The sequence below is a fragment of the Trachurus japonicus genome, chromosome 18 (assembly GCF_045865225.1).
Source record: "Trachurus japonicus isolate A0001 chromosome 18, Traja_1.0".
In the NCBI taxonomy this organism is placed as follows: domain Eukaryota; kingdom Metazoa; phylum Chordata; class Actinopteri; order Carangiformes; family Carangidae; genus Trachurus; species Trachurus japonicus.
In genome coordinates, this window is record NC_140924.1 from 15018698 (window position 1) to 15044001 (window position 25304).

The window sequence follows — 25304 nt, forward strand, 5'->3', positions numbered from 1 at the left end:
CATCCTCCTTTCTCCGTCTGTCTCTCCTCAATCTCTTCACCTCCTTCCTTCCTTCCTTCCTTCCAGGCTCACGTAGCCTACACTTCCTCTCTTTCTCTCTTTCCCTTCACTCGCTGCTTTCCTCTCTCTCTTTTTTGGGGAGGAGAGAGGAAGAGTGGCGAGTTACCATGGCAACAGCAAGCTGCGCTGCAAGCTACCTGTACGCTGGGTTAACAGAGAAAGAGATCGAGTGAAAGAGAGAAGAGAAGAGGGATGAGAGAACCGGGTGTCACGGTAACAAGCTGAATAAGTCTGGTGTTGTTGTCTTTCTTTTTTTTTCATCTTTTCTTTTCAACAAATCTCACGAAAAAAAAAAAGAGACCAAAAATGAACAAGTGTTTTTTCTTGCCATCGAGCTCCGTTGTTGTCTAAAAAAACTATTGAAAATAAAAAAATCAATGAGCCGTGGTGATTCATTACCGTTAACAAAGGGCAGAATAGTTTTTATATTCAATCAGTCCCACGTAGCTTAAAAACAGCCTGCTGCTGTGAGAAAACACAAGAAACGTGTTCATCCGCCGCTGAAAATAGTCCGTAACAAATGCATTGTTTTCTCCTGTTCGCTAAAAAACTACAACTCCCATCTTTTTCTAGAAATTAAACTACATATATGACTTGTTTTTTGTCATATAGGTGCTTTTCTTAAGAGTTTTATCAATAAGAAACATACAGAATAACGTCAGTCGTTCTTCCTCCCTGTGTCTTTTTCTCTGAACGAAGGGAATACCCATTGAGCGCAGCACCACAGGCATGCATAATTATACCTGACCTTCTACTCCTGTACACAGTGGGTGAGGAGGGCGAAGAGAGAGAGAGAGGAGGAGAATGGGAGAAAAGAGATAGAGAGATATTTAACTATAAATGGATATGCGTGAGGAGGAGAAAGAGGAGGAGGAGGAGGAGGAGGAGGAGGAGAGGCGCCCGGTGACGAAGCAGTTGCTATGCCAAAAACCAGGAGGACCACACGCACATACAATACATGCACGTGCACACACATGCAAACACACACACATACACGCCACACACGCACGCACGCAAAGTAAACAAAGAGGAGTCTCGGTTGAGACAAGTGGAAGCAGGAGTGTCAGAACGATGTTGCCGAGGATGACCACAGCATACTAACAGCACTGACAGCACACACACGCTCACACACGCAAAGACGACGACACACACAAGTAGAGCTGACTGCCAGAGATGGGCGAGGGCGATAGCGGATGTGATCATAGGAAGAAAATGTTCTCGACGTCAGATCTCGTTTCTGCAGCGTTTTCTCTCTTAAAGCTCAAACTCACTTGAAGTAGAAATCTTTGATTGTCTATAAATATATATAATATATAGGCCTGTGTGTTTGTGTGTTGTCCAGTATAACCTGCGAGTTCAGACTTCACGAATATAGAAACTATTCAAGCATCAAGGGAACCAGCCTGCAGACAGAGGATCAAATGTTGAAGCTTTCCTACTGTTTCCTGCTGTGGATTTCTTCTCGAGTTAAGTGGATTTAGTAAAAAAAGACGCTTCTTATCCAGTTTGTGTTGGGATCATTTCAGCCATATCTATAAATTACTGTAGTGTCCTTTTTCATCTGTTAAATAATTCAACCTCCAGTGATGCTTCCTCCTCTGGGAAAACCAAAAAAAAAAACACCCTCTACATCTAAAAATGTGTCTGTGCTCCTTCCTCGTTCAAAAATGGCTTCATCACTGCAGGGTCTCATGGGGCAGAGGAGGAGATCAAGATGTTATATACAGTACAGTAGTTTCCTTCTTTTACAGTTTAAAAGTTAAAAAAGTATGAGAGAGGGGTTAGTAGCCTATAAGAGCTAAGCTAGCACCTGGGAAAATCCTCTGTAACATCAAGTTCAAATCACATGATTAATTCCTGCCTAAATCTTCTGACTAAAGATTAACCAAGATACTTTCACTTGGTTTTGGTAAAACAGGCAACAACCGGACATTTTTTATCATAATAGCATCTTTGTTTTTTGCATATTAGCATGCTGATACTTGTTAGCGCAATAACATTTGAGTTAGTTGGTAACCAACATTTTATCCCATGGATATATGAGTGTTTATGTCACTAAATCCAATGTTTGTCAGCACATTCAGTACGGACCAAGGTGGTGAACAGGGCAAACTACTTTCATCGCTAGTGCAATGCTATAGGCTAAGATTTGTTTAAGTTTCTGTAGTTTTCACCAACAATTCCTGTCAACATTGTCTACACTCATTAAACAAAAGTCTGGAAATTGAAATCTTCAACAAACTGCTCTTTTGATATAATTACAAAATCTTTAAGGACATGACAGAAAGTAGCTAACACAAGGACCACCTTAGTACTAGTAGATTCTACAATGATCAACTGATTAATTGAAAAACTATGAAAATATGGTGACACTAGATTGGGTGTATCATATCAAAAACACTAAAGAAGATATATTTTTACATTTCCTCTAAGGCTATAACAGTAACTGCAGCAATTCAAAGTCAAATTATACTGATGTGACCCCTGTAAAGACATAAATTCACATTTATTTAGCATTTCCCCTCAGTCGTATTTCCCACGAGTCTCCTTTTTCTAACCCTCTCTCTCAAAGGAAAAACCCACTCCCTTGACAGCAACGAAGAATGTCATTGAAGGAAAATGTTTTTTCGCTCTGAGGCATGAAGTGTTCAGAACAAAGTCACCAGAAATTTTCCTCCAACTGCTGACAAAAGAACAAGATTCAGTCTAAACCTCAAATTCAATCTCCAGTTCAGTCGTTATTTGGATATCTGTCCTATACGGTATTTCTCAAGTCAGGCAATAAAAGCAACTGATAAATGGTGATGTGTTTCCAATAGGACCTCATCTGGGGGGATAATCTATTTATTTGGGGGGTTATTTGTCAATTAAATTTCATATTGAGGACATTAATTCTAATAAAACCGAGTAAAGCCTGAAGGCAACTGGCTGCAGCTGTCATGCCACCAAAAACCACCTCACCCCCCCTGACAGCCCTCTATAATTAACCAGGATCTAACCTCTCTCTTCACCTCTACTCACCCATGTGACCCTTTGAAGAGGGCTGCAACTAACAATTATTGGTCATTATTGCTAATTATTGGTTAGTGTTAATTGTTTTTTTTTCATGGCCTAATTTGTTTTGTCAGAAAATGTTAAAAAAGCGCATGAAAAGGTAACTGCTTTGAAACTTGAGTTATTCAATGTCCAATGTTATAAAACCAATACAATATAACTGAGAAACTTAGAACCAGAGTATGTTTGACATAAATGATTTAAACTTTCCTTTTTCAAAATTTTGTTGGATTTTTATTATATTAATCAACTAATCACTTGAACTCTATTGGAAAAATTACCAACGCGCCAGTTTTAGCAAGTGAGCCTCTCCCACTTTGATTGGATAATCACTGCCACTTCACAGGCTGGCTGCCAGGCGCCTCTGTTTACATGGACCAATTTAAATACATTACTTTGATGGATCGGGGATCAGTCTGCTGGTCCAGGAGATGAAACATTCATGAATTCCCAGAGGGGTTTGTAGTAGTGGCGGTCCAAAAAGTAAGCGAAGATCGAGGAAGTATTATACTAGGCTATCTACAGTATGCCGATGCTGTGCAAGATTTCCATGCAGGGAAACCTCAATAACTCTCTCCTGGAGGCTGAGCTGATAAAATATATATGATACCACTAAAGGTGTTTAAATCCGTTTGAATCCTTTCCTGTGCCTGCCCTGCAGTGACCTTTACATAAAGGGCAAAACACACACAAAAAAAATATCCCAGACTTCGCCTCAGAAAGGTATTTTAACATTTGCACACCGAGGTTACCGTACCTTTGTACCTTTCACACACGACCCTGTGATTCTTTTGGGACGATAATTAATTAAAAGCTCAAGTCAAGTCAAAAATGTGGTTTAAGGAATCGTACCTGTGATGTCGAGCGGTATGTAGTGAGTCGGTGCGCGTCTCCCCAGGTGCCAGCGGGGTTTCTCTGCGACGGGCGGCCCGGTGTTGGCGGACGTGGTGGTGGTGCTGCTGCTGCTGTTGTTGCTGCTCCAGGCGAGAGGCGGCCGGTCGGAGCCGCAGGGGGACGGGGACGGGGAGGGAGACGGGTCAGTCACCGACCTCAGGCCGAACACCGAGGAGGTGGTTTCATCATCGTAGAGCTGTTTGGAGGCCGGCTGGAGGAAGAAGGAGAGGTAATGGGTATGAGCAATTTGAGAGAAGAGGCTGTAGCTAGGTTTGATTCCCAAAATACATGTGTATCTTTTGTAATTAATATAAAAACTTCAATAATGAGCTGTGTTTGTGTCTCCAGACCGAGTCGTAACATAGCATCCGCAGGTAAACAATGTCATTTTGGTTTTGCCGATTTTGGCTAGAATTAGCTATGCTAGCATTAGCGGCTTTCTCAAGTAGCATCCACATGTCTGAGCTGAATGCAGTTACACCTTTTGAAACAGTTTGTACATAAAATATTATGCTCACTTTCTATATCAAAATACTGCCAAACCACTCTCCAGCTGCCCTGGTTTCATGCTAGCTTGTTTAGGCTACAACATGTGGGCATTAGCACATTAGCTCTGACAGGACTGCAGTGTGCGGCTGCTTAAAATCTTAATAAAATACTGATAAAATGAGTTTAACCATTTCTAGTAAAGACAGTAAAAACCTTTAATTGTTTAGTGGACTAATAGCCTTTTTGTGCTCTTTATGCTAGCGGAAGAAATAAGTTAACGGGTAGACGCAGTGAAAAACGAATGGGAAATTTAAGAACAGTTCATGTTTCTTTGACAAAAGAGAATTAATGTGCAGTCACAAACCTTAAAAAATGTAATATTTTACATGTTAAGAGCAGAAAAGAAACCACAGCACAGAAGCAGAGGAAGAGGAAGTGAACAGAAAAAGACAGAAATATGGGAAACGTCTGTTTGGATCTGATTAGCCAGCAGGGACGGCGGCTGACAAGAAGCAGACACATTGTTGGTTCAGTCTCTGGCGTCAAAATGGGAAGGTGTAATCCCAGCTGGGAGGGAAATGGCATTTGTCAGCCGCCTGGTATTTAATCTGAGGTATCCACTGCACTGCCAAATTGCCCTTAAGCAAGGCACTAAAATACAAACTCGCTTCAGGGCGAGAGGGGGGTGGCTGCTGCTGCAATGCAGGAAATACCCCGGTCCACGCGTGAGCACGGCGGATGTTGAAGCCAATTTTATAAATGAAATTAAGCCCCCCAAACACAGAGAGAGGGAAAGGCGTTTATTCAAACGGAGCTGGTTAACAGCTTGCTGAAGGGATGGTGTGTCAATATGCAGGGAAATGTGCAGCCATCTTGCAGTAAAAATCACTGTGGGGGTCCCATCAAGCTGCCATAATGACACAGTTCAGAGAAACAGCCTGAGAACTATTAGCAGCTGAGAAAGAGATGGAGGGACGAAAAAAAAAGAAAGAAAGTGAAAACAGAAGAGAAAGAATGAATTTGTTTCACAGCTTTGATTCAGTTTTAGCAGAAGTCGACCACACTGATGTTCTGTTAGTCCCTGAAATGCATATTTATATCTCTCTGTCTGCTTAAAAAATCAGTCTGACTAACAAATAGCACTGATGTCATTTGCTATTTAGATTTTTTTTTTTTTTTTGCCCACGTATTAATTATTTTTCAATCTGGAGGAAGCGAAAATCATTTGGCATTTGTTTATGGAAACCTGCTGAGAGTGTGAAAAGGATGATGAGTAATTCTGACAAATCTGATGGAGGGGGGTGGGAGCGCTGTACAATAGTTTGCCGATAATTCGGCTCTGCTTCGTTTTTATATCAAAAGCGATGATAACGAAAGCAATGAGGGCGTTTTGTCACAACACATATAGTTGAAAGAGTATCAGCGACACTTAGATAGCAATTAGGGAACGAATACTGTTGGTGAAGTCTCAATGAAAGAGAAACCGACAGTGAACATGGCTGATGAGCGCCGCTTTGACCTTCTTCTTATCATCTTTAAAGGGAAACTATGCAGGATTTTTACCTTACTATGCTACATTTTTACCTTAATTAAACAGTAATTGTGATTGTACTTATTATAAAGTGTTACCCAAATATTTAACAGACTATTAAGCATTAGTTAAGCATTAAATACTGAATTTATCATTTATAACACATGAATACTCATTAGTATGTAGTTTATAAACAGTTAAAAATGTTTTACTCATCACTGATAAGCATTTATTTATAAACTACATCTTAATGAGTATTCATGTGTTATAAATGAAGAATTCAGTATTTATTAATGCTTAATAGTCTGTACTTATTATAAAGTGTTACCAATAAATGACTTGTAACTTGTCTCTCGGCTGAAAAACAACTTTTTAATATCAGAGCCTCCGACCCGGTGTCTCAGATCTCGTCTCTGCAACACAAACGCACTCCGTAACCCGTAACCTCTTGTTTATGACAGATAAGACGACACACATACATCGTAACACGTTTATCATACATATATATAACATATATGCACCGCTTCGTGAATTGCTTTCTCGCCAGCTTCGTTAAAAACAAACGCACATGGCTGGGAGGAGGGTCAGCAACACAGAGGAAAATTGACCAAACTTGTATAGTTCCCCTTTAAGTGAATGCCATTGTACTTTACACAAAGGCCTTTACATCAATCAATGTCAATATAGTTTCTCACATAATAGTATAGATTAATCTAATTAAATACAGAGATCAGATAAGAAAAATAAGCGACCCTGACACATTTAATCAGAACAAGAGTTGAGTTGAGTTTGGGAGTGCAGCACCGCTCCCCATGTACGAGGAGGTGGGTGACAAACAGGAAGCGTGACGTCTGGTCGACTGAGCTCAGACAATAAAAGAAGGTGTTGAATAAGTTTAGAGAGAAAGAAACAAAGTGTAGAGGAGAAACAAAGAACAGAGGAGAGAGTAAAAATAAGAAGAGGAGTGGGATGGAGTGAGTTAGCGGAGACGTGACGAGACTCTCTCCTCCTCTGCTCCGGGAGAAAAGTGGAGAAGACAAGGGAGGCGAGGCGGGTTATGGATTGGTTTCCTGAGCGTGTGTGTGTGTGTGTGTTTGTGTGTTTGTTTGTTTCGCTGCAAGGTGAATTCAGCTTTTATGCTTTCAAGAAAAGAGGTGGACAAGCGTGTGTTTCACCTGTGGAAACGGATGTTTATGATAAAATAGGAGGTGGGAATTACTGTATTGTGCGTGTGTATATGTGTTTATGTATTTGTGTGTGCGTGTGTGTCTTCAATGAAATGAGAAACTTGAATGTGTGTGTCTTTGTTTACCAGTGAGATGACATTTGGTGCGAGGGAGCCTTATGATCAAATAAGACAGGTGTAAACCTGAGCGTGCATGCAGGTAAGTGTGTGTGTGTGTAAGTGCATGTGTGTGTGTGTGTGTGTGTGTGTGTGTGTGTGTGTGTGTGTGAGTGTGTGTGTGTTTACCAGGAAGATGAAGTCAGGTCTCTTGTTGTTGAGGGAGATGGGCGATCGGCTGAGCGAGGTGGACGTGTCGTCAGAGCTCTGCGAGGACGGATGCCGGAAAGTCTGACCGGTCAGTTTGGTGTCGTACAGCTGCTCCTCAAAGTCTGCACACACACGCACACACATAGACACACACACACATGCACACACACATGCACACACACACAAAGATTCAGACAAATTCACACATACAAAAGCACACCACAGACAGACAAGAAAGAGAAAAACCCTTTAAGTGAGTGTCAACTTTCTGCAGCTCAAAAACAAGTGCACGCAAATTCACACATGCAAAAAGCACTACAAGTACACACACACACACACACACACACACACAAAGATGCACGCACGCACACACAGATGCACGCACGCACACACCTATTTGCATAGTGTAGATCCAGTACAACTGCTGCAGTTTCCCTGCTGTGACTCCTGGTGCAGCTTTTGCTCCGAAGCCTTAAATGACTCTTTAAGTTTGTTTTAAATCCTCCCGTGAGCTCCAGCGTTTTCTCCTTCTTCTCCTTCCATTCATTCCTTCTCTTCCTTTTCACTCTCCCTCCGTTTCTTCTTCTCCTCCTCCTCTCTCTTTTCCCCTCTTTCTCGCCCCTTCGTGCACTTTTCCCCCCACCTCACTCTTGCTCTTGATATCTGACTGTTTCTCCCTCCTCTCTGGCAGCTTTTAGACGACTCTCCCTCAGGCCATTGTAAACAGATTCCTAACCCCCACCTCCTCTTCTTTCTATCGCTGCACGCACACACACAACACACACACTCCCCCCACAATACCCCTCAGCCAATCCTTTACCCCAAAACACACTCCCTACCCACCCTCCACTCTCCACTCATCCCTAAAGCCCTCTAACACACACATGCACACGCACACACACACGCACACACACTCCCGGCACCGTCCCGCTGGCAGCTTTAGTGGAACAGCAGCGTCACTGAGGTATAGAAGAGTTTTGGGTTGAACTTGTTCTCCTGGACAATATGGATTCTTTCAGGGTTGGCCTGTGGTTGCCCGGCAACGCAAGGGGGGTGGGGGGCTAGGCGGGTTACCACAACAACAATCTCATCCCACCGCCAGAGAGGAGGGTTAATGGTAACCACCAGTGTGTTGATTGAGAAAATATTGTCATAAATTGTCCCTTTAACAGCAGCAGAAGGTATAAATTAAAAAGTGTTAGGTAAAACTTTACAATAAGGTACTCAAACATAGAGTAGTTACTCATTTTGATGTCTCACTTTACTTTAGGGTACACAAAAAGGGTAACTAATGATTAAGTAACAGTTAGTTCCTCAGTAACTACTCTAATTTTGTGTACCTTATTGTAAAGTGTTACCAAGTGTTATCTTTAGTGTATTAGCATTAGTAAATAAACAATTAAACAAAACAGGAAGTGGGTGTTGTAAAAGAAAGTAGACACTACTATACGACACACTATCAAGCATTATTTAGCATTAGTTGACTAATAAATTTATCTAGTGTGTTGGATGATTTAACGATTATATTTTCATATTTATTACATATTGGATTCAGCATTTCTGAATCAAGTGTTATATCAATTGTGAATCAAAGTGTCAGTAAATATCTGGGTAAAACATGAACTGTTAAAATCTAAATTTTCAATCTTTGACAAGCATTTGGTTTTTGTTTTTAAACTGGATGCGCAAAACATTTTCATGTATTTAGGCTCCTCAATATTAGCGGCACTTTTTACAGCCTTAAAGCTGTACAATCAATCAATAATCAATATTTTTTATATCAACAATGCATTAAATGATTGTGTAAACTTGCAATAACCCACCCACAGAGATTTATCACCTGACTCTACGGCTCTCTGGGCGTCTCTCAACTTTACATTGTTATGGTTAGCATGTTAGCTCGTAGCTGGGATCCAGACGTTTTGCATCTGGAGATCAAAACGGCTCAAGCACAGAAAACGAGCACCTGACATCCTGTCATCCTAATGTTTCAACTGAATGTGTAAAACCTCTGGTATTCGCCAATATGTTTGACTTTATTGAATAAAAAGTTGTGTCTACTGCCCCAAGTGGCCAAAAACTCTCAAAATATTACTTTAAAAGGAAATAAAATCACTTCTGTAAGAAAATATAAGGTAAAAGTGGCATCAAACAAGAGTTTTAATAGCTGCTGGACTTTCATACGGTAAAGTGCTGGACGTGACGCAGCGATTACATCTACTTTTAAACTCGGCGAGCTGCAGAGGCCTTTAAGTTTCTCAACTAGTGAACACATTGAAGCACGGAGGTAGATTTTTCAGGAAGTTTGGCAGGTGTCAGATTTAAGCGAGCGCAGGTGACGTGGGAGTGTTTTTGAGTAATGAATATGGAATTGTGAATAGAAATTAATACACAGCAGCAGCAACACCACTGAATACAAAAGGATAATGATGTGTTTTCATATGAGGGTAGACAGTCCACCCACCCACAGACTTTGTGCAGGTTTTTAATGGCATCCGGGATCATTGCTGTTGACATCTTCCCTCTGATGAACTAAAAAGCACCAGCAGGAGGAAAACGTCAATAGGCCCTGACTTGTTGTGAACACAATTAAGCCTCTAAAACTCGAGAGAAAACACAGGACAAGCTTTCGCACACTCGCTCACAAAAACTTTGAGATGACGCACTCGATTTATGTCGGTCGTCTTTTCTCGGCAGGTTTTCAGAGGTTACACGGTGGAGGAGTTTGAAAGTGTTTTCTGCACTCGAAGGTGGTGGATATTGTTAGAAAGAGAAGATATAATCCTTTAATTTAGGTGTAACCATGACGATGATTCACGCGGACAGGGGAAAAAATAAAGAAAAAGAAGCAGTGAAGAGATTTGGGTGGTCAAGATGGCGGTTTGCTTTGGTTTGTTTGGATACAAAATTCCCTCTGAAGTGTTAAGACACTTTAAATCAAGTTTTTTTGGGGGGGGATGTGCTCTCTCAGCCCCGGGGCTGTAGCTTTCCTGTGCAAACTCCAACCAGTTTAATCTGGTTTGGAATTAAAGCTCCCACCACGCGAAGACTTTCTCATTAATCCCAATGAGCATCACACACAAACACACACACACTGCTGCTAACTCAACAACAGTTAGTGTAACTTGTCTGCGTCATGACTCATGGTCCGTGTTGTGTTGTGCTGTAGCGACAACATGTCCTCGTTGTTAATGAGTCGCAGTGGGTCACAAGACTAATTTCATTTATTAATCTGCAATAAATTGTTTACTAATGTGTCCAACCCTTTGATAACAGCTGTTTCTGGGATGCAGCCAACAAACCGAAATCCATTCATTGAATATTTATGACAGCTGCTTTTGACTTTTGCTGTTGGCTTTAAAAATGATGGCTAAAAGCTCCATATAGTATAAAGAGTATTGTTTGTATTAAAGCTCCATACAGTATAAAGGTAGATGTTTATATTAAAGCTCCTTCAAAATAAAGGTAGATGTTTGTGTTAAAGCTCCTTCAAAATAAAGGTAGATGTTTGTGTTAAAGCGCCATACAGTACAGTATAAAGGTAGATGTTTGTATTAAAGCTCCATACGGTATAAAGGTAGATGTCCATGTGTAGTGTGATTATAAAGCAGCTCTAGATTCTATATTAATACTGTGAAAGTATCAAAGCCTCAGTCCACAGAGAAATGCACACAGCCTGTATTCAGAAACTGAGCCTTAAAAGAAACAAACAGCCATCACTTCCTGTGACTTTGTGATGTCACAATGAAGTAGTCTCCAAACCCCACCTGGACCCACCATCCATCCAACACTTGCAGGATTTGGTTTCTCTGAGTGTTTTATTCTTAAGTCGGCTCTATTTCTAACAGATCACTCAGGAAACAGTCGGCCAATTAGAAGCGAGACTCAGACCCTCCTTTGTATTGGAGCTCCAGAGGGAAGCTCAGAGAGGAAGATGATGGATTAACACTTCAAGATAAAACACATGAGAAGAGGAAAATATGGAGCTTTAACTGACATTAGCCACTGCAGATTTAATAGCTTCTCCCACTTTATTGTCATATTTTTTTTTATATTAATCGTGCAAAGGTAAAAATCCATCTTCTCTCTTCTGCAGGAATGCAAATGTGTGAGTTCATTAAGTTCTCTCTGTTTGCAACTGAAGTTTGGACATAAATATTAATGATGACAGGATAAACTGAGAACTTGTTTGTTCGCTGCATTTGCCAATTCCTTGAGAAACTATTAGATGTTTCACTTTGGAGGCGCTTGCTTCCCTGGCTATTTGTATTCATAGAGGCATATTGCACACATACACACACACACACACATACACAGCCGGCACTCGTGATAGAGAAGTGTCTATTTTGCAGTGTTCAAAATAATTGATTAAAAACTGCCTGACTGCCGCATGCAAAAAGAGCAGTATCAGCCGGATAGTAAACAGTGAGCAGAAGCCAAAACTCGAAGTGAGGCGTCAGCAAGAGTCCGAGAGACACAGGGGGTAAACAGACTGATAAGGAAGGAGAGGAAGAGATGGTTAGGTGTGATGCAGAGGAGGAAAAGAGCGTGGGATGAGGAAATGACAAAACAGGCACAGGTGGGTTGAGGATGAGGTAAAAAGGAGGAAGTAGAGGGACAGGAATGATGGGGGGAAAAAGTTTTCAAGAATTGGACAAAGAAAGGGAAGTAGAGAGATCATAAAAGAAGAAATAATGAGAGGGATGATGAAAAGGAAGCATACGAGATGAGAGGAAGAAACTGAAACCAAGGAACTAAATTGAATAAAGAGACAGATAAAGGAAAAGTTACATGAAAAGCGGTGGAAGGAGAGAAAACGGAGGAGAGGATGTGAAGCAGAGGCTGATTAGGAAAAGACAGAAGAAAAAGAAGAGAGAGGACAAAGCAGGAATCATGAGAGGAAAAAAAGTTTAAGATGTAGGTGGAGAAAGAGGAGGAGGAGGAGGTTCAATCTGTGGAAACCGAGCTCCAACAGGAGGAGATGAAGAGTTGGCTGAGGATTGAAAGGTGGGTGATTGGAAGAGAGGAACAGAAACCTACATGTTTCTGATTTTATCTCACATCCAAGTGATGGACTAGTTAAAGTACATTTTGTTTTACTTTCTAGTTTTTAACTCCAACACCCACAGCAAGGAAGCAAAAACATCCTATGGAGCTGTACTTGTAGCGAAATGCAAATGTTTACTTACATAAACGCCTCTGGATACAGTACGTCCCAAGTTACAGTTCAGTGTTGACACTTCAACACCGATTTATAAAGAAACACTTTTAAGAGTTAAAGTCGTTGTGGCCTTGCTGAAGAGTTTCTCTGATGACTTCAGGTGGAGGCAGGCTAACACTACCTATGTACTTCCAGCGTTTGAGCTAAGCTAATTATAGCGGTGCGCCAGCTCTGCACGTAGTATCTCCCTTGTTACCGCACGCACAGTCAAAAGGATGGTGTCTATCTGCTTGTCATGGACTTGGGAGTGAGGCAAGACACACAAAAAAAATGTTGGTGTATCCCTTTAAAGTACAGTTCTGTTTAGGTCTTTAGTTTTTTTTAAGTTTTTAACTGTAATACCCACAGCAACGCAGCAAAAACATCCTATGGAGCTGTACTTGTAGCAAAATGCAAATGTTTACTTACATAAACGCCTCTGGATACAGTACGTCCCAAGTTACAGTTCACTTCAGTTCAGTGTGATACCTCGACAATTATTCATAAAGAAACACTTTTAAGAGTTAAAGTCGCTGTGGTCTGAGCAGCAGCAGCAGCAGCAGCAGCAGTGAAGCAGCAGTGAAGCAGAAAAGAGAGAGGGAAGGTAAACAGTTGTAGATCCATGCTTCAGATAGCAGCCAGGCTCCGGTGACTGCTGCTCCGCTACATGACTGCAGGGTAGTGTGGTGGCAGGGGGTGAGGGAGGGAGGCAGGGGGGGAGGGGAGGGGCTATTGGTGTTCAGGGTGTAAAGGTATGCCGGTCACTCCCACTAATGCACATACACACACACAGAGCAGTTAAGGATACCCCACCCCCTTCCTCTCTCTCCAGACAAGCAGGCCGAGCACTCATGCATCACTAACCTGTGTATTGTGTGTGTGTTTATATGTGTGTGTGTGTGTGTGTGTGTGTGTGTGTCCCGTTCAGGTGTTAATGTGTATGTGCTATAAGAGTGAACTGACTTCTAAGGTTTGCCACATTGTCTACCTGTACACATGGGCGTTGATGCTAATACGCTAACTTTTATCGGCTATAACGTGCAAAAATTTAAATGAACAAGTTAGGATCTGTGTGTATGTGTGTGTGTGTGTTAGTGTGTGTTTGTGAGTGTACAGTCCACCCATTCACAGATAACCCAACCATCCTTGACAGTATGCGGCCGGGTTGTGTCAAATTTGGGTCACCCTTTCTTTCCCCCCCTATCCGCCATCCAGGACGACGAAGTTGGGGGGAGTTGAGGGGGTTGGATACAGAAATTAACAATACTCCTCTTTCAACGCAACCAGAGTGGTTTGTTTGTCTGTGTATACTCCAACGTGCACGCCCCCCCCCTACCCCCGTGCACCAGTATTCATGTCATGTCTTCGTCCTTGCGATTTAACATGCACAATTGATCAATCCATTACTGGTGTTTGCTAGACCGTATGTGTGTGTCTGTGTTGTTAGTGTGTGTGTTGAACGTGGATGGTTGTGACCTAGAAGGACAGACTTGGCGGTTAGCGGCCTGGTTTATCTCGGTCTATCTATGACAAACCACAAAGAGCCGATCTGATCCAGTTATCAGTATCAGTCGTCTGAAAAGGCTCCAGTTCTTGTCAGATATCTAAAGGAGGAATATTTGTGGATGACTCCCGAAAAAAAACACACACACAAAAAAAAATGCTTTTGTAGTCTGACCTTTGCTTTGGACTCGTTACCCAGAGCTGAGGACGCTTTGTAAGCGGTCTGTTTGAGCTGCCAGGCGGCCGTGGCGTGTATCCAGGTGGAGCTGCACAATTATGGTTTGGAATCTCGTCTGGAGCTCTTAAAGATTGACGAACTGCAGATATCTCTCAGGAACCACAAAACCTCACATCTGAACATCCTCTGCTAATTGGCAATTAGTGACTTTGACTCCCTGTCCCAACTAATTATCAGTCCAAAAATCTGGGCGGAAGAAAAACAAAGGGAAACCCCTCTTCAAGTAATATCATCAACGACTCCCATAGCTCCAGTTCATGAGAACGTACCTGTAGCTACATGTGGCTCTTGATTCATCTTGAGCTAATAGCCCTACCTTTTGATCCTTTGCTGAAAGTTTCCCAATCACAGAAATACTGGTTTTCTTTTGGTTTCTTCTACCCTGAAGCAACTCATACAGTGAGTACAAGTGTGAATCCAATGGGTTTTCCAAGAAGTCCTGGTTCCTTTGTTGAGAAACTTGTGTCCGAAGCGTGACGAATGGCACATCAAGGTGGGAGCATGTGCCGGACAAAGGGAACACACCAGTCAAAACCAACTGCACTGTATGGACTTCCTCTCCCTCTCCTTTTTCCTCAGAAAAGAAACCAAACAAGGTACTGTACCTCAAACTCTGTTAAACCACCCAGAATCGTCCTACACCTGAAAACCTCCACCAAAGGTAACAACTATAGAACGAATCGCCTTGTTGTTTACAACTTCTTCCGGGTAGAAAACCAGCATGAGAACAATAGTAACAAACTAGAGTTTAGCTATAGATATCTTGTTTTGCTATCACCGTTTAGACTAATCTGAAATGATTGAAGAAACATTACTATTTCTTGTTTTGTCTTGCTATGTGTGGTATTTATTCAGTTTGAGGGAATCACAGTGTCTAGAGAGCTTCAGTGGCAACACGGACAGCTAACGGCAGTAGCAAAGCTAACGGCAGTAGCTAACATCAGGATGTCAACTGTTAAAACCTTCCCGTTGCTGGACACGACATGAAACTACTCCAGTTAGCTCAATCATGTTGTAACTGAGATATCCGCTGGAAAAAATATTTTTTCATGGACCGCTTATTGAGCCAATGAGTTATTAAGGTAGCAGTTAGCCCGGCTAATCTATGATAACCATGACTAATTACAAAAACGTGCACACATAAATAGTAATGTTTGTCCAATCATTGGTTTTATAGACTTTACAAACATCAGTTTATTCTAAACGGTGATACAGTGACATGAAAAATGAGATATAGCGAAACTCGTCCGTCACTATTGTTCTCATACTGGTTTTCTACCTCAAAGTAGTTGTAAACGACAAAGCGATTTGTTCTATAGGTGGACCAGAACCTGCAGAACATCAACGACGTGGTTGGACACGTGGAAATGTTCCCGTCTCACCCTGAGACAGCGTCAACTGGGGCAGCTATATAGGTTGTGCTTTAACCTGGCCACGTTTGTCGAGCTTTCATTTTCAGTCTGTTGACTCTTCGTCATGAGTCTGCTCCTCTTCCCTCAAGGCCACCGTCACCTCGCTGTCACCCTGCGTTTGATCAGCACCAGGTTCGTTTGAGGTTTTGGCAGGTTCGCTTAAATGCAAATGCCACCGAAATCATCGCATTTAAGCGTGTCACCCTTCAGCATGTGTTTGAAAAACTTCTTTAAAAAAAAAAAGACCCTTAGGGACAGAAGCAAGACAGACAAGTTTGTCCTGCCTGATTCCCAGCGATGTCACTCACGTAGGAAAAGCATCGGCGAGAAGACAAAGAGAGGGACACGAACTGACTCTTTTCCTGAGGACAAAGGTAATATTTCGTGGTTAAGAAGGACACCGACAACTTGAATATAAAAGGTCACCCAGTAATAAAAGTTCAAACAATCTATAAATCCTCTTCAAAGCGATCCCTTAACGGTGAGAGGTTTCGACTCCTGGCTGTATTTCAGCGTAACTCGTCTGAGTTTTCTGTTCCCGAGCCAAAAACCTATCCAAAAAAAATGCTAAACGCCTGCTTTCATTTGACACTGTGTTAACAAACCATTTGCATAACACAATATTGTAAAAGGCATTTAAATTGACGTATATAGCATTATTTGTCAAATGCACTCAATTTGGGGGGTGAGTAAATTGAAACTGAACTTAATAATGAAATAATTTTTCAGTTCATTTAAACCAACAATGAAGAAAAAGAGTGATAGGATTTAAAAAGGTTCTGGGTAATTGAAACCTTATCTGAATTATAGAGCTAAATAAAGTTTACAAGAAAGGGTTCAAAATCTTTAATAATGTCAATTATTCAACGGGAATTAATTTATTAGTTTCAAAAAGGTTGGAATTGGATTCTGCTTGGTACGGCAGTTTCTCCTGCAGCAGCATTCACTGCTGCCGTACCGCAGCTACCTGTTCACTGACGTGTATTGACACAGTGAAACCTCATCAGGCTGCACGCATCACGGCGAGCATCGACTCGGACGCAATTAAAGGGCCGCTGTGACATTTAATAGTCAAGTTAGTGCAGGAGGAGGGGTGTGTGTGTGTTGGGGGGGACTTTAACGGACCCATTGACTCAGAGCTGCCGTGACCCAAATTAAAGGGTTAGTGTGACATTTTGGGTGAAATCACAACAACAGCTTGCATTGACACTGCTGAGGACAGTGCTGCAGTGTGAGATTAGATACAGATTAGATAGAATGAAATGCAGTAAAGCCAAGGATATGAAAACGCTCATTGGAGCTGCAATAATAAAAACACATTAAAAACTGTTGGCCAACTCTAAGATCTATTGACAGCCTCACTACATAGCCAAAAGCATATTAACTTTACATACACCACACCACACCACACCACAGACTGCATGTATACAACACTTTCCCCTACAAACATGCACATTCAATGACTGATGAAACAGTGGAGGCAGTTTTGGGCTCAGTATCCTGCACACAGACACTTCAGCTTGCGGACTAAAAGCCGGAGATCGGACCGCAGACCTGCTGATTAGTGGTGAAACCCACTCTACCTCCTGGGCCACAATGTTCTTGGCAAAGATCCCTTAGTTCCAATTAAGGAAATTTTCACCACTACAGAGGACAATGATAGTTTTATGATGACAGTTTGCTTCCAACTTTGTGACGATAGTGTAAAGTAATGAGGTGTAACTTAACTATATTAAAATGTCTATGGTATATTTATCTTTTGGGTTGTGGATTTATATAATCCCAAAGAGGAATATGCCATTGTTGCCTGGTTTTTGGTAAAAACCTCCTACAACTGGTACCAAGGGAATCCGCACTAAAGACTTTCTCAATTTGGTGTGTGGCCTCAAACCTATCCAACACTTTTCAGTCCAAAGTGAACCACCACCGTGCGAGTCAGACCTTATCGCCACCTGACTGAAGCCCCTCGGAGCTGAATGGCAGTAAATCCCTGCAGCCAGGTTCTGAAATCTGGTCAAACGCCCTGTGAACCAGAAGAGTCGATGCCGTTACAGCAGCAGATTAACGGCCAGCGGCTCTGAAATGAGAAAAATCCCTCGTATACTGTACAACATACACAACCTGTGACCGTGTGTTGTGTATCTACAAATCACCACAAACGCCTACAACAAGCCTCTCTGTTTCAAATGTGGGTTTATGTAATGGATAACACGCAGTTCACACGCTGTTATGGCAGGAGCTCTCAGATATCCTCATTTACACAACAGGTATCTTCAGTGAAGACACCTGATTGGACAGATATTGACACACACCTGGAACTCACTACAAACACTTTTTCATCTCTAAATTTCTAACTTTCAAACATTTTCAGGCTTGACAAAACATTCGATACTGTCACAACTGACTGGTACACATCTGTGAAGTCTGTGTAGTGCTTTTATTGCACTACATTTACAGTTTGTAGATATTTAGATGGATAGTTGGGGGGATGGGGACTTGTAGTTAACTTTATCTCTATTTTTGTTGTTTTTGTGCACTGTCCGTTTCTAATTAATATTTACATTACATTACATAACCTTTTAATTCCAGTTTGTACCCATTTTAATTGACTCTTTTCATTAGATGCATTATTTATTGTATTCATATGTTTGTTTTAATTGACCAAATAAGTTCATTTATACAGGGGACGCAGTTTATGAGCAGCAGGGATACTAATGTGTCTCTTAACAACTGTTCTCACCACTATTAATTTATATATTACTGGATATTACTGGATATTGAAGCTAAGGTTTTTCCCTCCAGTCTCCAAACACTGGAGCTGCTAACATATAAAGTAAACCAATGATTCATTAGTGGGAAATAATCTTGTTGTATGACTCAAAAAGGACCATAAGAACATAGTGAAATCTGCAAATATGTCTGAATCTGAACAAGGAACAGTTGTCAACACCAGAGAGTGTCGGTAAAATATGTTTAGTGTTGAGGAGGAGGCAAAGTGTGAATATTTGTACTCTGCTTAACGGATTGTCTTTGAAAAGTATGTGCAACACAAAGTTCAAGGAAGGGAAAACATGAATATTTCTACTGTTGATAAATGGAGAGCAGATATATATAAAAAACACACACAATGCAAATTTGGCCTCTGTTTTATATTTCACCTAAAAATCTGTCTGCAGAGGGAAAACCTTTTATAAATATGCAGGGTCGAGTGCAGAGGAAGGAAAAAAAGTGATGTGCAAATCTTCCCATTATCAACCTGTAGAGAATAAAATATATCTGCCTTCAGTGGAGCACAATACTGAGTTTTAAATTTATAATATATAACTGCCACTGAGCAGAATATGAATATTTCAACACAGTCAGCCAAAAAAGAAAAAGGGAAAAACTCGAGCAAAATGTGCAGATCTCATTGTTGTAAATCTTGATGGAAACACTGAGCATCGGTCAGATCAGAGAATATTGAAGAGGACAGATAAAAAGAAAGTTGTTGCTATTAAAAGTAAAACTGTGTCAGAACAAAGTTATTAAATTTAGCAGATGTTCCAATTACTAATTTGCCCATCAAAAATAAATGATCAATTCCAACTTTTATTTTCAGTGGTTAAAATATATGAGAAATGTGTAATTTATAGAGACTATGTGAAACAGAATCTCATTAGAAACCACAAGAAATGTTAACAGTTAATATAATGCTAACTGGCTAACAACTAAAGCTAAACTGTTTCCAAACCTGCGAGTTTCGACTGGTTGTCAATGAGAGTAATGTATCCCTAACCTGACCTCAACAACAGGTTGGTCGGCCAATCAGATTGAAATATATCAGATGTCAGGAAATAGCTGAAGGCAGTGATGCTTTGTTGTGACATCACAACGTTACAGACGTCTTTGGTGAAGCAAACAAAAGAGTGTTTTCTGACTGATTGGATAGAAATGTTGCAGATTTCAGGTTAAACATCCAAAAAGACAAGGTTGGATGATGGTGGATCTAAGTGGGCGGGGCTTGGTGCCTGCTTGGTTGTGACATCACAAAGTGACAGGAAGTCCTGACGGCTGGTTTTAAGGCTCAGTTTCTGAATACAGACTGTGTGCATTTCTCTGTGGACTGAGACTTCGATACTTTCACAGTATTAATATAGAACCTAGAGCTGCTTTATAATCACACTACACATGGACATCTACCTTTATACTGTATGGAGCTTTAACACAAACGTCTACCTTTATACTGTATGGAGCTTTAACACAAACATCTACCTTTATACTGTATGGAGCTTTAACACAAACGTCTACCTTTATACTGTATGGAGCTTTAATACAAACGTCTACCTTTATACTGTATGGAGCTTTAACACAAACATCTACCTTTATACTGTATGGAGCTTTAACACAAACGTCTACCTTTATACTGTATGGAGCTTTAATACAAACATCTACCTTTATACTGTATGGGTCCTTAACTTTTTGAGAGAAATCCGACAAAATAAAACATTTCTTCTTTTAATTTGAAGGACTTGTTGAATGTTCAGTGTCAAAATCAGGACCAGCAAATCAAATCAGCAAATTAAAACCAAAGCTCCTCCTATTAAATCAAATTTGCTTCTTAAATTCGATTTAAATTTGCACAGACGAGGAATCCAATCAGGGCTAAAAAAAAAAAAAAAAAAGCAACAGACTACCAGTCCAGTCATATAATATATGAAATCCCTGTATGCTAATCGTTCTGTGGTGGGCTGCTGATGATGATGAGAGCGAGAGGCCCTGGCTGGGTGGATTTCACTGTTGCCCACTTAGCAGCAACAGCGAAATAAATCTTGCACAAATCTCGCTGCCGCAGGGAGCCCCCGGCCGCATCTCGAACAGAAATCGCAGAAGATCCGTCCTAACACCGGAGGACGACAGCCAGCTTCATAAATATGGAGGGCAGAGAGTGTTGAGGAGCAGGAAGGAGTATGAATATTTTACCGCGCTGCTGAGGCCAGTGGGAGACCGATGGTGAGGAGGATGGCCAGAGAGGGAGTATAGGCTACAGCTGGTTGCTTCAGTGTTATATAACACACCACCCAAACACACACATACACACACACACACACACACACACACACACACACACATAGCACAAATGGACACTGGTATACAAACTGAAAACATACAGAAGAACACACACAAGGACAAACTGTTCAGTGGGAAGGAGGCCCAACAGCACACACACACACACACACACAAACACACACAGAGGGCTGTGAACACATAAACACAAAGAGACATCAACACGGAACAGAGATGACAGAAAAGATGAATGGCCACACACACACGCACACACACACTTAGCTGTTGTCCACCCACGACTGTATTCATCCATCTTATTTTCATCATACACAAGATGCCAGCGTGTCTGAGGCAATAACTGGCTTAATACACACATAAACACACACACATAAACACACACACACACATATATAAAGATGTGACAGTGGAGATGTGGGAGTACTGTATAAGCTGCACAAACGCACACACATAACCATCTCCTGAATCAATACAGTACCAGCTCCTCTGTGTTGTTTGTGTCTCACTTACAGAAATCGTTGCTTTTGATCAACAAGTGACGTTGATGAAGTGATTTAAAGGAATTAAAAAGATGAAGTTGGTGAGATTTTACATCTTTTTTTCTTCTTTTCGTCGACTGAAGCCAATGAAAGAATCAGAAACAGGCAATTAATCTGACGCTGCTGCTAACGAATCATATCCCTCCACCGCTAAAAGACTAAAAACACGCTAACAAGGCTATGATTGTTGTCCATATTAAAAAACAAACACGCACACACACACAAAAAAACAAGCTTTATCCCAGTGAGACATGGTCTGTTTTCAGCAGGCGCTGTAGAGCATGTCCACTTAACTAATTAGCTTCAAGAGCTAATTCATCTGTTTGACAAGCTATCGCTGTGATGGCCACAGATGGCTGGCTAACTAGCATTAGCCACCGCTCCATAAGAGAAATGACAGTAAAGTCTGCACGCCGTCCAGATGATACTTCACCACTAAATGACTATTTATCTATTGGCTATTGGTTCAAATAGTCAATTATTCTGATCAATGGAAATCCAAATGGAAAATGACGCTCCATAAAACCAGATTTAGACATTTTCTCAGAGAGGTATTCAGTGTTGGTATTTATCAGCTACAAGGGAAAATTATACTGACAAAACTCTAATTAGTATTAATAAATAGACACAGAAGAAGAATGTTATGACCCTAAAATAAAACAGCACAGTGTCATTTCTGTGAGCTTTCCATCTATTTCGATGCATTTTTATCAATAAATGGGGGGAAATGTTAATAATTGTGTTGCAGATTGATTTAAGGTGAACTCATAAATTTCTCCTGCTGCTTCCATAAATAATCATTGGAAACAAAACAAGACCTATAGTGAAGGGATTTGGTTTTTTATTTTTTCCTTATTGATCCAGCTCAGATTATTACAACTTCTTTAGTAAAGTAAAGCAAGGACAATGAATAAATCGATGTGTGGGAAACAATGTAAACTTAAATACTGACATAGCCTTACAGTTTCAATATCAATATGTTATTGATAGTAGCGACCAATGGCAGCAGCTTTAGCCTACTGATGAAGCCTGAAGAGGGTTTTTTTAGTCACTTGTTTTTGCTAAATCTGCTAAAACATGAATATTTACAGTTTATATATACCATGAACTTAAATGCAGCCTCCTTCTTACATGTTTTAGTTGAACTCTTCAGATATTGTTTCATCTTTTCAAGATTGCTTCAGCAGTTTCTTCACTTAATTCAGCATTGTTTCAACAATTTATTCAGTTCATTCAGATTCCAGCTTTCAGCATTCACCCGTATTTCCTTCAGGAAATGCATTCTCTAGTCTTATTTTTGATTTTCCTCTGCGTAAATCTCAATTATACTGCCTTAGAACTGACCCTTAACTAAATCAGCATTTATGTATTCATCCACCACAGAAAATAGTCCCCAACAAATCTTCTGTTTTCTCCTGTTTGATCAATCCAGGTGTTTTTTTAACGGGAATTATGGAGCCTTTTTTGAAGACTCGATATTTATGTTTTCAGTGGCAGCTCACAGACACGAGATGTTGAAGACGTGAACACATGAACCAGAAAATGTCATGTTTTCATCCGTTCATCCGTCCGTTCATTCATTCACTCATTTACTCCCTCAGGTGTTTGTTCAAGGTTGTCACGCTGCCATTCAGCTTCCTCCCCGTGTTCATTCAGCTAAAAACCCACAGCTAAAAACCCACTCAGCTAAAAACCCACCGAGCACGGGGTAAGACAGCATGACTCACACAGGGAGAGAGAGAGAGAGAGAGGAGGGAAGGAGAGAAGGAGTGCTACCTGAAAACAAATGGAAACCCTTGCTGTTCCCCTGAGTGCTGATTTGCATACACACACACACACACACACACACACAGGTTGAATACTACAGTCAGAGCAGCGTCTTCCGTAAACAAGAGATTAATATTAAAACGACAGAATTCCACCTTAAACAACAAAAACAAGGCGAGGAGTTACAACCACGGACGACTGACTGAGATGTCAACACGCTTGTACGAACACACACACACACGCACACACACACATAAATGCAGAATATCTACACACATACACACAGCCAATCATACACATGATGAACATTATTCACAGTGACCACATTTCACCAATACCACCTTAAATAACAGCGCTGCAAGGTGAATCCAACACAGCGTTCCCATGAGCGAACACACACACACACACCCACCCTACAGTACAATATAAACACACACACACACACCCTCTAACAGAGCGTATCTGCATGATAACACACACACACACACACACACACACACACACACCCATATCAACGCAGTCCAACGCCACACACGCATGTAAACACTTTCCCTCCACGCCTTTTCCCACCCACTCGAACACACAGCACACACACACACACACACACTCTCGCCCACACACACACACACATTTAGACACACACTTACACACACACTCTCCATCCATCCATTCATCCATTCATCCAATCCCCTCCTCTCTTCCTCCTCCATCCTTCCTTACCTTGCAGCAGGCTCTGGAGGTTGAGCTGCGCCTGCTGGTGCAGCTCCTCGACACACTCCGGCCTGCTCCACGAGCCGAACACGTTCACGCTCTGTTGCCATGGAGACCTGAAGTGGGCCGCGCCGCCGCCGTGGCCGTGGCCGCTGCCGCTGCCTCCACCTCCTCCTCCTCCTCCGCCGCCGCCGCTGCTGCTGCTGCTGCTGTGGAAGCCGCCGTCGCCGTGGCTGCTGCTGCCGCCGCGCCTACCGCTCTCAGCCTCTAGACCGCTTGTGGCTGGAAGAGGGAGGAAAGAGAGAAGAGGGAGGAGAGAGAGAGAGAGAAGGAGAGAGAGAGAGATGTTGATGGATGAAGGGAGGGAGAGAGAGAGCGTGAGAGAGAAAGAGAGGGGTGGGTAACAGAGGGTAGAGAGAGAGGAAGTGGAATAAGGAGGGAAATAAGATTATTGAGGGTGAAGTGGGAGGGAAAAGGTGGATGGAGGAGATGAAAGGAGGGAAAGAAAGGGATGAATGAGAAGAGGAGGAAGATAGAGAGAAAAAAGAGTGAATGGGGGAAGAAAAAGGAGAGGTACAGTAAGAGATAGAGGAGGAGGAGGAGAGAAGGAGGGATGGAGGGAGGAGAAAGAAAGAGAGAGAGAGAGAGAGAAGGGGGGGAGAGAAGAAAAAAAAATCACACGTAAATAAAAATGTATGAATCTGCATAACTAATACCCAGAGACGTAGATTACATAACGCAGTGTGTTGTCAGGGAGAACAAGGACTGAGGAGGGAAGGAGGGAGGGAGGGAAGGAGGGAGGGAGGGTGAAAGAATGAAAGAGGGATTAGGGAGAAATCAAGGGGAGGGATGGACAGGGAGGGAGGTATAGAGAGCAGATTTGGATGGGAAACAGAGAGAGAGAGAGAGGGGGAGAGAGGGAGAGGGAGCGCTTAATTAGGAGGGGAGAGGAACGGGAGGAAGATGGAGAGGGGGGAGAAGGGAGGATTAGGGCAGGGAGGTATGATAGAGAGAGAGAGAGAGAGAGAGAGAGCAAGAGAGAGAAAAAAAGAGACAAAGAGGGATTGTGGCATTAGGGAGAGAAAGAAGAACAAGAGTAGGAGGAGGAGGGAAAGAGGGATGACATTTAAAGGGAGGAGTGGAGGCAGGAAGGAGGGAGGGTGCGTGATCGGAGGGGAAGGAACGTCACCGACCGATACAGTCACAACAAATCACCGAAGTCGCCTCAAATCAAATCAATAATCAATAATCAATCATCAGTCGGACGATTCAACCGAAACACAACTAACTTTTTAAACCAGATTAAAATAACCCGACTTATTTAAACCTCTCTTTAAACTTTGGTTTCGACTT

General features: G+C 41.7%; 1 protein-coding gene across 3 annotated transcripts in view; it reads right to left on the reverse strand.

Annotated features, from left to right (window-relative positions):
* The window catches only part of nhsl2 (NHS-like 2), a 148378-nt gene that overhangs the window by 19685 nt on the left and 103389 nt on the right, over positions 1-25304 (reverse strand). For all 3 annotated transcript variants that reach the window (XM_085759772.1, XM_085759773.1, XM_085759774.1), the window contains 3 exons: positions 23961-24233; positions 7500-7642; positions 3967-4219 (listed from right to left, as the gene is read on the reverse strand). In XM_085759772.1, the coding sequence (XP_085615898.1) occupies positions 3967-4219; positions 7500-7642; positions 23961-24233 (669 nt within the window). The remainder of the gene's footprint in view (positions 1-3966; positions 4220-7499; positions 7643-23960; positions 24234-25304) is intronic.